The following is a 13,500-nucleotide window of genomic DNA, read 5'->3' as shown; positions in this document are numbered from 1 at the left end:
ACGGGACACCCCACCTGGGACACTGGGGCAGCGTGAGGCTCTCTGAGGCCGACTTACCTTAAACTGATCGACTCTCTCAAGGTTTTCCAGATCCGGCACTAGTCTCACCCCATCTTCCAGGGTTTTAAGGAATTCTACTTGAAACTCGACCATTTCGGTTAAGTTTCCAAAGAGCACATCCAGCTGGAAAATGAAAAAGAATTTAAATCTACTTTCTATTTCATTAGGGCTCAGAAACTTTATTTGCTTCGGATTTCAACGTTTTTCTATCCATCCGTAGCGATTAAGATAAGGACCCCACCCCAGAGGATGGGGCAGCTCCTTAAGCTCCAAGCGCAATGATTTGACGTGTTTGCTACAATTAAATGAACTGGAAACCCTCCGATCTATGCCCCGGCCCTCGCCTGTAGGCTGCGGAGTCACCGTACCTCATCGTGGGTGAGAAAAGTCTCCTTCTGAAGCGGTTTTAGGTATCTCTCCATGAGGCAGTTCAAGTCCTAAGAGTTAAAAGAAAACCTCATTAGCACAGGGTCTAAAAGTCTATGAAGAATCTAAAGGGGGAAAAAAAACCCCCACACATCATGTCCCAAATGCCAGCATTCCAGTCGTTAGGCCACTAAAGGCCGTAAAGGATCCAGCAGGCTTTTCTGTAAACCCTTCTGGCTTTGCAGCCACGTGGCCTCGGTCACAGCCACTCAACGCGGCTGCTGATGACGCAGGAGAGAACGGGTGTGGCCGAGTTGCAATAAAACTTTATTTGTAAAAGCAGGCAGAGGGCTAGACGCAGCCTGAGGGCCACAACTGGCTGACCCTTGATTTAAAGACGAAAACGGATCATTCAAGACGGATGGCGCTGTTGTAACATATAACTGAACCACATACAGGAATACATTTATATTATAATTACAGGAACTGTTAGAAACTGTACAGTTATGTGTGTGATATGAACATATAGTATGAATTATATAGAAATACACGAATAGAACTGAATGTCCAAATAAGTAACAATACAAAAAAAAACCAGATCTGACACCCTTCTGCCTAGACTCAGATTAGATTCTGAAAATGAATTTTTCAAAACTAAATTCCATTTTAGGGTCAGCTCAGCAACGTTCCTTAGAAAGGTCAGAAGGGTCACTTATAATCACCCCGCTCTCCTTTCCTCATCAACCGAGACACAGGATGGGGCAAACGTAGGTTTACAGTTGTGAGTATGCAAAACAGTTTATTCTTGTATTATGACTTATTCGTTAGGGTATTATCTCCATGTGAACATCGTAAGCCTTCTTTTGCCCCACCCTGTATACCTCAGTGACCTGCTGTACGAATCGACGTGCTGCCTTAAAACACACAAGGAAAATCTTAATGTTCGGAATAAACACAACCTTCCACAGGAGGGGCCGAGATGGTCCTGGCTCTGTGGCCCGGCTTTGCTGTCTGTCACACGTGGAAACAGGCTCCCCAGGAGGGCTGGTGGGGACACTCACCTTCACGTAGGTACGCTCCGTCTCCAGGAGCTCGCAGATCACCTTGCGCAGCTTGTCGGCGTCCGTGAGCTGCCGCGTGGTGGACAGCTGCGGCCCGCCGGGGTCCTGGGGGGACGGGCTCGGGTCACTGGGGTTCATCTCGCGCGGACTGTGGCAGGACGCGGCCCCCTGTTCCGTGCTCTCCAGAGCAAGGGGAAAGGGCAGGGCAGGTTAGGTCAGCTGGCACTCACCAGAGCAACCTGTCCGGCCTCTGTCCCTCCTCAGTGTCCCTCCCGTCCATGACCTGCCCCACACGAGCTCCCCTCTCCTCTCCCCAAACGGCTCCCCGCATCCGAGCTCACCGGACACTCAGAACGACCACCACGGCCACCGCTAACACCCACTGTGCACTGGGCTAATATATTTCATCCCCCCACGCGGTCAGTAAGGGCTACTGTTCCCAAGTGACAGCTGAGTAACCGAGGCCCAGAGAGGGTAAGTAACTGATCCAAGGTTAAACAGCCTGGTAGTGGCAGAACTGAGAGCTGAGCCAGGCAGCCTGGTCCGAGGCCTGGGCTCTTAACCACCTGGCGAGAAACTTACCCAAAGGAGGCGGAAGAGACACAGAGAAGTTGAGGGCATTTCACCCAATAAGCCTGAAGCTTACTATCAGACTCCCAGTTAGTGTGCTACATAGACTGTGTCATGTTGGAGATGATTTTACAAGCTCGGATTCATCCTGGCTTTGTTAAAAACTGCTTTTGCGGCAACTTTCTAGATAATCAGAGATACCCATGTATTTCTTTTAAAATGTTTCCAGCTTCTCCAAAGGCAGAAAGAGGCCTTTCCCCTCTGAGAATCAGAGGTGCTGGGCCCTGAACAAGCCCTCGATGGGCAAGCCCAGTATCGACCTAGTTTCTGTCCAGGATGATTCGGGTGGAAGTTTAGGACGTTAGGATTCTAAGACTCCAACTTTGCCAGTTACAGAAAGCAGGTCTCCATGGCATGGGCTGCTGACACCCGTGGGAGCAGCAGGTCTCTGCGGGGGTCACAGTGGATTCATGGGGGGGCCTGTGAGCCCCCCAGTGCCCAGCGCTCCCTCCAGGTCGACGCAATCAGGCCTCTAGATGGGCTGTGCGTGCCGCCCCTTTAAGAGCTCTGTATGGAATTCCTGCAGGGGATACTTTGTAGCACAAAATCTCATCTGTTACCATTTGTCCAAAGGCACTGCTCAGTGTTTGCCGGGTGTGTCCCTGAAGGTCGGCTGCCTTCCTGGACGCTTCTCTCCTGCCTAAGTCACCCGCGGGCACAAAGCATTTCCGATACGGACGCGTGCAAACAAAAAATTACTTTTCTCACTGACCCACCCAAAATTGCAGCTGGTGCCCAGGGATGAAACCCAAGGCTGGGAGGGCGGAGGACGGGAGCGGACCCTGACATGCCCTCCTCATGCCCTCGTCCCAAAAGGAAGGAGGCCCGTGTTGAAGGCCACCTGACAAGGAGGCATCGGCCCCGATGTCACAACAGGGACAAGGACTGCCGGGACTCAGGTCTGGACAGTGACCCCATTCTCTGACAACTGCCGCAGTACCTACTGCTCGCATCAACACTGGCTTTACCTGCCGAAAAGTACCAGTCACCTGTCAGGGGCACTTTTCAATATTCTCTATGGCATCTGTCTCAGACACTGAACATTCCCCAAAGAATTCGCCTTCGGGGGATGGACAAAAACTCACCCCAGTGGGCTGAGCTGCATGTGAACTGTACCTCAATAAGGCTGTTACGAAAGAAAGACTACTGGCCTGTCCCGGTGCTGACCAGTGGTTACAGCCCGCACACCAGAGGGTCACAGGTTCGATTCCCAGTCAAGGGCACGTAGCTGGGTTGAAGATTTGCTCCCGGGCAGAGGCTCGTGCAGGAGGCAACCAACAAATGTGTCACTCACATCAATGCTTCTCTCCCCTCGCCCCCCCCCCTTCAACTCTCTGAGGATACAAAATATCCTCTGGTGAGCATTTTTTTAAAAAAAGGCAACAGTCTACAACCTTGGCACTCAGACACATATCAAAGGCGGGACATCCCAAAGACACCTCCTGCTCCAGTTTGCCTCAGTGGTTAGAGCGTCGGCCTGCAGACTGAAGGGTCTGGGTTCGATTCCAGCCAGGGGCACCTACCTCGGTTGCAGGCTCCATCCCCAGCCCCGGTTGGGGCACACATGGGAGGCAACCGATCGATGTGTCTCTCTCACATCAATGTTTCTCTCTCTCTCCCGCCCTCCCTTCCACTCTCTCTGAAAAGCCATGGAAAAAATATCCTCGGGTGAAGACTTAAAAAATAAAACAAAAGACACCCCTCTCTGTGCCCCCAGTTCCTCCTGCACTGGAGAGTATGAGGGACAGTGGGGGTGGGGCTCCTGGGTTTTCATTTCCTCTGTTTCACCATAAATACCTTGAGGTTTCTTTTTTTTTTTTTTTAAATATATCTTTATTGATTTCAGAGAGAGGAAAGGAGAGGGAAAGAGAGATAGAAACATCAGTGATGAGAGTCATTGATCGGCCACAGCCCGCAACCCAGGCATGTGCCCTGACTGGGAATCGAACCCCAATCACCTGGATCCTAGGTCGACGCTCAACCACTGAACCACACCCGGCTGCGCGAGGTTTCCATTTTTAAGAGGTGAGCAGGGTTCCTGTGTGAAGTTTGCCACCTCTCAGGTGAGACGTCCTTTGTTTTAAACAGGCCCAGGGGAAGCTCAGGTTGGTGGGATGTGGGCTAGCCCTTCATTGCTCTAAAACTAGCCACCTTCTCCCAACCCCTCCTCCCAGGCCAGGTTCCTCACTGGTCCTGAATTACACTAGCAAATGCCTTCAGCATCCCCGGGGACACCTAAAAATTCCCTCGACTCCTCTCCTGGGAGCTCAGAGGCGTGGGCGTCCCTCCCTTCACAGACACACTCCTGAGCTGAGGACAGATCCAGCCAGGTGGTCAGGTCCAGGAGGGGGCAGAGCAGCCTCCCCGCTGGCAACGCTGCTCTCTGGTTCAAGGCCCAAACTCTCAGGTTTACCACAAGGAACTGGGTCAGAATGGATGTAATCTTTTCACTGTCAGTCACAAGCTATTTAAGGAAGGAATTTAGCCAGGAAGGAATTTAGCCTGGCCGGGCGTGGCTCAGCGGTTGAGTGTCGACCTAGGATCCAGGTGATCGGGGTTTGATTCCTGGTCAGGGCACACACCCGGGTTGCAGGCTCGATCCCCAGCAGGGGGTGTGCAGGAGGCAGCCGATCAATGACTCTCATCATTGATGTTTCTCTCTCTCTCTCTCTCCTTTCCTCTCTCTGAAATCAATAAAGATATATTTAAAAAAAAAAAAAAGGAAGGAATTTAAAAACGTAGAATTATAAGTTATCGTGCATGTCTTGTCAAAGGGCAATGTTTACAAGGCTCTTAATAAAATCTGGCTTAGAAACAATTAATTTAAAAAGATGTTGTCAAGAATTTTGTTTTACCAAAATATTGCCCCAAAAAATCCTTAGAAGGAAGCAAGATACACAGTGCTGCTTCAGAATACACCTAATCTAGAGATTTTACATATTTCAGCAGCTCTCTTTTCTAATTTTTTAAAAAATTTATTTTAGAGAGAGAGGAAGGGAGAGGGAAAAAGATATAGAAGCATCAGTGTTGAGAGAGAAACACTGATCGGCTGTGTCCTGCATGCCCCCTACTGGGGACCAAGCCCAAAACCTGGGTATGTGCCCTGAATGGGAATCGAACCAGTGACCTTTCAGTGCACAAGACAACACTCAACCCACTGAGCCACACGGGCCAGGGCTCAGCAGCTCCTGAGTCACTCTGCCCCCACAGTGTGGCCAAAGGACATCAAACTCCACAGGGCCTTCCCCGCCCAGCCTGGCCATGGCCACGGCCTGGGATGCAGGGGGAGCCCGCCCAGCTGTCCCCGCCCAACACTGAGGTGACCTGGCATCCTGGTCATTCCCCGCCCAGCACAGGGGCCAGATGTGCCCAGACAGGGAGCTGCCCTGGGAGGTTCCACGCACCCCCGAGAGCCCACGTCCCCAGATGGGCATAAGCAGCGAAGGACTGCAGAGAAGGGGGAGCCGGGGTTCCCCAGCGGGAGGAAGACCAGCCTGTCCGCAGGGGGGAGGGCAGTCAGTCACCATGGAAACAGAGCTTCCGGCTCTCAGAGCTGTCCCGGGTCAGGACCGAGAACAATCCCACAGACACACGGAGAAGAACAGGATGGAGGAGAAAATGGGGGCGCACTGTTCCAGATGCCACTCTCCCCCCCGAGATGAGAGGGAAGCTCAAAGGCCGGGCTTTAAAGTGCCCGGCACGGCCCCGCTGCCCGGCTGGGGCGCCTCCCGCTGGGCAGTTGCTAAGGCAGCTCCTACCTCTGGATGAGCTCACGGGTCCAAAAGCGCCCCTTTGAGTCTCCACAACTGAACACACCCCACAGATTCAAAAGGAGCAGCACGGCCTAAAATCTCAGCGTTTACTTTGGCTATTTGGGGACAAGCCCCAGATTGGCGGGCGCCATGGTCTCGGAGTCCCCATCGCCTTTCAGACTCATGAACAAACCTGGAAGAAGGAAATTCAAAAGCAAGGGCTTTTCGCTAAATCAGACACTCTCACTGTCACCGTTCAAGTTTCCTTTACGTAACATGAAATCCAACAGCCGACAGACCTTGGGGTTAGCATGAGACTATAAAAAGGCTTCGTCTGATTTGGGTAAATTACTCCCAACCACTGGCCCACTGATTTCCTCACTCGGGAGTCAGCACGAACCACAGGAACCAACATGGACAACACAGACCACCTGGCATTAGACCCTGGGCACATCCCAGAGCCAACCCTTCTGCTTCCGTCTCCTTCTCGAGCCCACAGAGCAAAGTCAGAAACACCTGAGACGCGAGAGGCGAGCGGAGCAGCCTCCCTGCAAACACGCCGGCTGAGGCGAGAGGGAGAGGGGACAATCCAAACCACAGTGAAAAAAAGAAATGCACCTTTCTGCCGTTTAAGAGAAAACACAGATCCAGGTAAAGGTTCCGAGGAAAATTCAACTTCACGCGGACTGCGGGCACCTCACCCCCACGCGGAAACACCCACTCCTCACCAACACGGCTCCCAGGGCACGGGGAGGGGGCTCCGAGAAATGGGGCACTCAGATCGCCCTCTGCCCCCCGGGGGCCTGAGGCAGCCGGAGTCGCCCGGCGCCTGAAGCAGGCAGCAGGCAGAATGCGACCCTGCTCACCGGCGAGGACCTGCAGACAGAGTCCCCGGGCGGGTCGCTGCTCCCGGCCCTGGGCGCGTGCTTCCTTCTCCACAGCAGGGACATCATCCGGACACATCCCCCGCGACTCCACCTGGCTGCGGGGCGCAGGAGCCGGAGGATCCTAAAACACTCCAGCAGCACCGGCGCCTTCCCGCTCCCGGGGCAGCCGGCTCCCACGGAGACAGCCCGGGGCCACCGGGCGCTGTCCCCGCAGGACCCCCGGCCGCATCTCCGCGCAGACAGGACAGGGGCTGCAGCCCTGCGCCAGTGCCCGCTGCAGGGGCTCAAAGGCTGGACCCCGGACGAGAATCCATTCTTTGCTTGCACCCGGCTGGCCAGCGAAAGTTCAGAGAGGGGGCACCAAGCGGCACCACCACGGACCAGAGCAGAGATGCTCCCCGGGGACCAGAGCGGCCACTGAGCGGACCTGGGTCAGCTGACCGGCCGGCGTCCTGCGCTGCCTGCGACAGGAACCCCGCGCAACTTTGAAGACTCGCGGAGCCGGGGGCGGGCACTGGGAGGCACAACGGGGTTTTTTAACAGTTTATATTTTCACATTTTCCGCTAAGGCCGTTGTCAGCAAAGCCGACTTTTCCGAGACAATCCCAGCGTGAACTAAACAGAAAAGGAGGGTTTTCAGAATGAAAATGTTCTGAAAATGATTCTGATACATTTGCTAAAAGCAAAACAAAGTCGAAGAGCCCCAGGACACGGCTGCCCCCGGCTGATCAGCATCCGGTTCTGAGACAGCGACTGGGATTAAAAGCAGGGAAACGAGTGGCCAGTGGGGAGGTGGCCCTCGGAGGCTGTCACCACGGCCACCACCGGGAAGGAGATGGCTCACAAAGGGGAAGGCGCCAGCCCCCTGCGGCGCCAGCCCCACCCCCACCCAGGACGCGACATTCCAGAGCCGCCACCTCAGCAAGCGCCCAATTACCTGCTGGCTCAACCTCAAAAGGCTGCGTGGAGCAAAAACTGCTATTTAAAAAAAAACAACAGAAAATTCCAACATGGATTCTCTCTATCCTGCCCAATATTTCTTAGAAGTGAGATATGGGGGGGCATCTGTAATAATGTCAACAATAAAAATAAAATAGAATAATAATGAAATAAATGAAAATTTAAAAAAAATTTTTTTAAATTAATATTACTGTATACAATACACACAATACAGTACACAGATGACATATTATAGACATGTACACCTGAAACCTGTATGACTCTGTTGGCCAATATCACCCCAATAGTCAATAAAAAATTTAAATTTAAATTTAAAAAAGATTAAAAAACCAAAAACCATAAAATTCCAACATACATTCTCTGTATCCTGCCCAATATGTCTTAAAACAATTCATTTAGGAAAAACGGCAAAGATATTAAATCAACAGCTGTCACATATTTAGCCAGGATGAAAAATGATTGTTTGATTTCACTTATATGTTTGTTTGTTTTTTCCCTTATTTATAGGTTTCTACACCCAACCACCCTGCCGGCCTCAAAGTCACCCTCCCGCACGTAGGCAGCTCACAACACAAATGGTTTCACTGTATCTTCAAGAAAAATTACACACTGATGTAAGAGATGCATCGAAAAATATCTAACCTTAATCAAGAAACTTAAACTATAATTAAAAAATAAAAGAACTTCCAAAAAATTTGAAAAATTAAAAAATTTTTAAAAGATACATACTTGCTCTTACTTTTAAATCATAAAAAAGGACCTAGAAATCTTAAGTCTTAGGAAAATATCTGAGTAGTTAAAGAGCAAATATCTAGCCTGGTTGTAACAGCACTAATCAATTAATTCCTTCCTTTTTGGAAACCTGGTGTTGAACACCAGACCTTGAAAGCTAGCCAGAAGGTAGTTTTAGAAAAGCAGTGAACAACGCGAGGCCTGGTTTTGCCACGTCAGAGCTGTGTGACCTGCAATGAGTTGCTGAACTTCTCTGTTCCACTATTGTCATCTATAAACAGAGGGAATCACAGTATGTGCCTCTCAGGGGTTCCGGGGGGACGAGCGCAGCTACCACAGAGCAGTGCCCAATATATGCAAGACGCTAAGTGGTATCAGCTCTCGTTTATTACTAATCACACACAGTAGAGCCCAGCCGCCAAGACTCCTTCCCCCTTGATTTAAAGTTTTTGCTTCCAAACATCCTCAGAGAGAAATTTAATCCACAAAAGGTGATTTCAGTTGAGGAACTTAGGGTGCATGACAAAATAATTCAAATAAAAAATATAAAACCTGAAGGAAACGAAAACGAGGGAGCATCTCTGCGCATTTCACACGGCGGTCCCGGCCGAGTGAGAGTAATAGGAGCCCATGGTTCCCCTGCAGCCCTGTTCGATCCTCAGACATATGAAGACAGTCACCCAACCTTGTCAATAATGTGAAGAAATTCTGTAGTGAAATCCAGGAACAGCACCGCCTGTGCCTACACCCGACCCTGTGTGCTCCGGCCTCGTAAGAAAGTCAGACAGACTCCCGGGGTCAGTGGACAGGACCCTGGGGCCCCTTCCTTCCTCTGCACTGACCTCATGACTCACTGTATTTAAAATGGAAACAATCTCAAATCCACAAGGGAGTGAGAACACTGGCCGATTACAGGGAGGCAAAAATGACCCAAGTTAGAAACTATTCAGAAATAAAGGTTTTAGAAACAGGAAAAATAGCTGTATTCCTAAATCAAACTAGAAATTGAGAATTCACATTTTTAGTTTCAATAACAAAACAACTAAGTAAATACTGTTCAAAATATCTTACCTCAGTATGGAAATGTCTGTTTCTCTTGAGGGGACTGGCCCTCCCCCCACAAAAAAAAATTAAGTAAGGGCCACAAAAATAACTTTAAGCAACTTTTTGTTTGTTTGGTGTGTTGCTGGTGTGTTTTTTTTGGGGGGGAGGGGGCTTTAAATGAAACAAGTATATTTCCATTCATGTTTTAATAATCAACAAAGCCTTTCAGTCTATAAGCTTTAAATTTATGAATCTTAAAATTACTTTCAAGTACTGTTTTATACTGTGCTTGATTTAGAAAGGACACAGAAGGGAGAGCCTACGATGCTGAAAAAGAAACGCATAACATATGCACTCAAGAAAGTCCTACAGCCTGGCCCGGGTGGTCCAGTTTGCTGGGCGTTGTCCCTGCACTGAGAGGTCACGGGTTCGATCCCCGGCCAGGGCACACGCCTGGGTTGCAGGCTCAATCCCCAGTAGGGGGCGTGCAGGAGGCAGCCAATCCATGTTCCTCTCTCATTGATGTTTCTCTCTCTCTTTCCCTTTCTCTCTCTTTAAAAACTCAATAAAGACATTTTAAAAACGTCCTACAGAGACAAACACAGAGAGAACAAAATAACGCCAGGGAGGTGGGGGTATTAAGTACTGGTCCACATCAGTGTGCTCGGCACAGTGTACCATCCGACCCCTCCCTGCCCCTCAGTCACTGGGCAAAGGTGAGAATCACCTCATGTTGCAGATGGTGACTGGCAGGGGTCAAACAGAGTAAGAGACGGGTAGAGGGGTCAACAGGTCAACATCGCTATAAAAAAAGAGATGAATGCCCGGCCGGGCAGGGCTCAGCGGTTGAGCTTCGACCTGGTAGGGTCCAGGCGATGGAGGTTCAATTCCCGGTCAGGGCACATGCCCGCTTGCGGGCTTGATCAATGACTCTCTCATCATTGATGTTTCTATCTCTCTCTCTCCCTCTCCTTTCCTTTCTCTAAAATCAATAAAGATATATTAGGAAAAAAAAAGATGAAGAAATACAGAAACATCATCTCACACAGCTGCTTTTGCTGGGGCGGGGTCTCTAGGGCACGGGTAACACCGAGCATTTAAAGTGCACTTGGCGACGGGGTGAGGCTACGGCCGAGGGATGAAATCTTGGGAAACAAAGTCACGGTCTTGCCCCGAAGATCAGAATAAGAAGGTTCTCAGTGCTCAGCCCACTGAGGAAACTCTAGCTGCAGGGAGAGAAACAAGGTATCCTTCCCCTTAACGTGGAAGAGGCTCACTTTGAACCTGAGCTGAGCACGAGCCTGCAGAAGCTCATCCCAGAAACTGATACTGTTGCAACTTATCCCAGTTACAAGTAACTGGAAAGGAGCAAAGGGAAGGCCAAGCGCTGTGCGCATGCCCGGGGAAGTCTGCGTGGAACAGGGAGGGCGCTTGCCTGTCAGTCACACCCGGGGACGGGTCATTGGCCAGAGTAGGCGTGGCCACTGCAAGCTTGGGAAGATTTGAGATATTTAATCCAGACAAAGGCGTTCGCTCTCTTGCTCTCCTGGTTCTCTTGAGACTCTTGTTGCAGGGGCCACGCTCTCCTGGCTCCCCTGCAATCGCCCATGTGGCCCACAGCCGGGGGGACCCCACACACATGGACAAAAGGGCTACAACTAGCCTCATGCTACACCGGACCCAGCTCCACCATGGAAAGTAAACTTTCTACACTGGCTCTGCTTCTACCTCTGCTAAATCCCAGCTGCACCTCTTCCAGGGCTGGATTAAGGGAAATGGGACTTTACAAACCCAGGGGTGTAACTCCAAGCAAATAGAAATCACTCATCTTCCCGTGCCACTCTCAGAAAATTCTTTTTCTCGAGATATCGTAAGGACCCCACTCCCACTAGCAATGGGAAAGGCCAACCACAAATTTCTCCAGTAACAAAACCACGAGTCACAGACCACAGGGCAGCCCCAAAGCGCTCGGCTGAGAGGCTGTGTCACCATCCACAAAGGGATGAAATCGGACTTCCATCCAGGGACAGTATTCTGCCTGCCCTCCCATCCACGGGTCTGTCGGCGAGGCCGTCGCTTGGACTTCCTATCTTATTTAGCGACATCTCAGAAGCAAAAACACCTGGTCCCGTGGGGGGGGGGCATCTAGTCACATCCAGCTGCAGAGGTGACGTGTCAGCTGGGACCCTCGGGTGGCTCAGGATGGGAAGTGAAAATGAAAATCTCTCACCTTGCTGCTGTGGTCGGTGTCATCTGAGGACTCCACGTCTGGCCCCTCGGCCTCCTCGGGGGCGGTCTCAGCGCTGCTGCCCTGGGCGCCACACAGGCTGTGCCCTGCGGGCGGGAGCAGAGGGAACATGGGTGGGTGGACAGTGACAGCTACAGGTCAGCGTGGGGGGGGCAGGGAGTCCACTCACAGTGAGAGCAAATATTGTCCCACCCTCCAAGCACCAGCTCCACCGCCTTGGCTCAACGTTAGTTTTTATTACTACTATTGTTATTACTACCACTGTTACTTGATAGGATAACATTTTTATTACTTATAACACATGGTAACAGTTATGACGCCCCCACACATACACCTGTGGAAGCTCTAACCCCTCATGTGATGTATCAGGAGGTGGACCCAGGTACACAAAGCCTCCGTCTGTAACAGCTCTGAGTCTCTACAAACATCTCCCAACTCCAGGCTCCCACAATCCCGGCCACGTCTACACAAACAAGAGGGAAGGGGAACGTCCGCATCACTGTCCTCTGAGAGGCTCCCGAATCTGAAGAGCGTCTCAGACTCAGTCAGTAGATTCGCCACTGGACCAGGAATTCTGCGGATCTTACAGGCGCCGAGGGATGCCACCAACACTTCGGGTCCACGGACCACACTGGGGTAGCAAGACTCCCGGTCGTTAAAAAGCTCCGGCCAGGCCCGGCCGGGGTGGCTCTCGGGGGTTAGGGCATCAGCCAGCACACGGAGGGGTCGCAGGCCCGATTCCAGGTCAAGTCAAGGGCACATACCTGGGGTGCAGGTTTGATTCCGGGCCCTGGTTGGGGCACGTGCAGGAGGCAACCAATCAACGTGTCTCATATCCCTCCTCCTCCCTCTCTCTCCTTCTCTCTCCCCCCTCTTCCTTCCCTAAAAAGCAATGGGGAAAATTTCCTTGGGTAAGGATTTTTTTTTAAAAAAGCACAAACCATAAGAGACAGAAAATCAAATTCTCCTACAATGGAAATTTTTTCTTTGTCAAAAGGCCCCATAAACGAGGCAGACGCAGTAGAATGGGAGGTTTATCGCCCATGCATCTAACTGGCAAAATATTAATAAACAGACTATAAAAGAACTGATTGCAAAGCGGTGTTCTTTTCTTCCCTGTTGTGCCGTTAAAGATAAACGTTAATAAGACAGGAGAGAAGGGCATCCCTGCCGCCTGCGGTCGAGTCGCAGAGACGACAGTGGGCCCAGCCCCTCAGCATGGATCCCGGGGTCTCTCCCACCCCAAGAGTCTTCGCTGGCCTGCGACCCGCTGTGGCCCACAGGACCCAAGTCCCACAGTTTCCGGTGTGGCCCCAGGGAACCCCAAGCCCACTTTCAAAGAAACGCCGCGTTAGGCTCGTGAGGCTGCAGCCCACTGACCGCCTGGCCTCAGAAAGTAAAACTAAGATGCCGGGAAAGGGTATCTGTGCTGGAACTCTTACTTCTTAAAAAACTGTCTTGGATGTAGGTTTGTCCTCGTGTACTGAGGTTCACTGTGGTGTTTCCTTGACTGGCTATGGAGGTCCAGACGCTGCCCCTCGGGGCACCTGGGGGGCATCCGAGGGTCATTCTGATTGGCACGACCCTGCCTCGGCGTGTAAAATACGCCGAACACCGACGCACAGGGAGGCCCACAACGCACATTACCCGTCCCCAACGTTTAGCAGTGCCAGATGAGATCCGGGTTCAAAATAAATCGCAGAGCCTGGCCAGTGTGGCTCAGTGGTTGAGCACTGACCAGGAGCCAAGAGGTCAGGGTT

General features: G+C 51.3%; 1 protein-coding gene across 3 annotated transcripts in view; it reads right to left on the bottom strand.

Moving 5' to 3' along the window:
• The window catches only part of TIAM1 (TIAM Rac1 associated GEF 1), a 215,199-nt gene that overhangs the window by 21,022 nt on the left and 180,677 nt on the right, over positions 1-13,500 (bottom strand). For 2 of the 3 annotated variants that reach the window (XM_087818493.1, XM_087818492.1), the window contains 4 exons: positions 11,723-11,826; positions 1,488-1,667; positions 429-497; positions 58-183 (listed from right to left, as the gene is read on the bottom strand). In XM_087818493.1, coding sequence (XP_087674619.1) covers positions 58-183; positions 429-497; positions 1,488-1,667; positions 11,723-11,826 — 479 coding nt within the window. Of the gene's footprint in view, positions 1-57; positions 184-428; positions 498-1,487; positions 1,668-6,735; positions 7,644-11,722; positions 11,827-13,500 lie in introns of those variants that run through there. The other variant, XM_087818494.1, reaches the window with a different exon arrangement.

This window comes from Miniopterus natalensis, chromosome 6 (genome assembly GCF_054644295.1).
Source record: "Miniopterus natalensis isolate mMinNat1 chromosome 6, mMinNat1.hap1, whole genome shotgun sequence".
Taxonomy (NCBI): Eukaryota; Metazoa; Chordata; class Mammalia; order Chiroptera; family Miniopteridae; genus Miniopterus; species Miniopterus natalensis.
The sequence above is the reverse complement of the archived record's forward strand: the minus strand, read 5'-3'. Positions and strand labels throughout refer to the sequence as shown.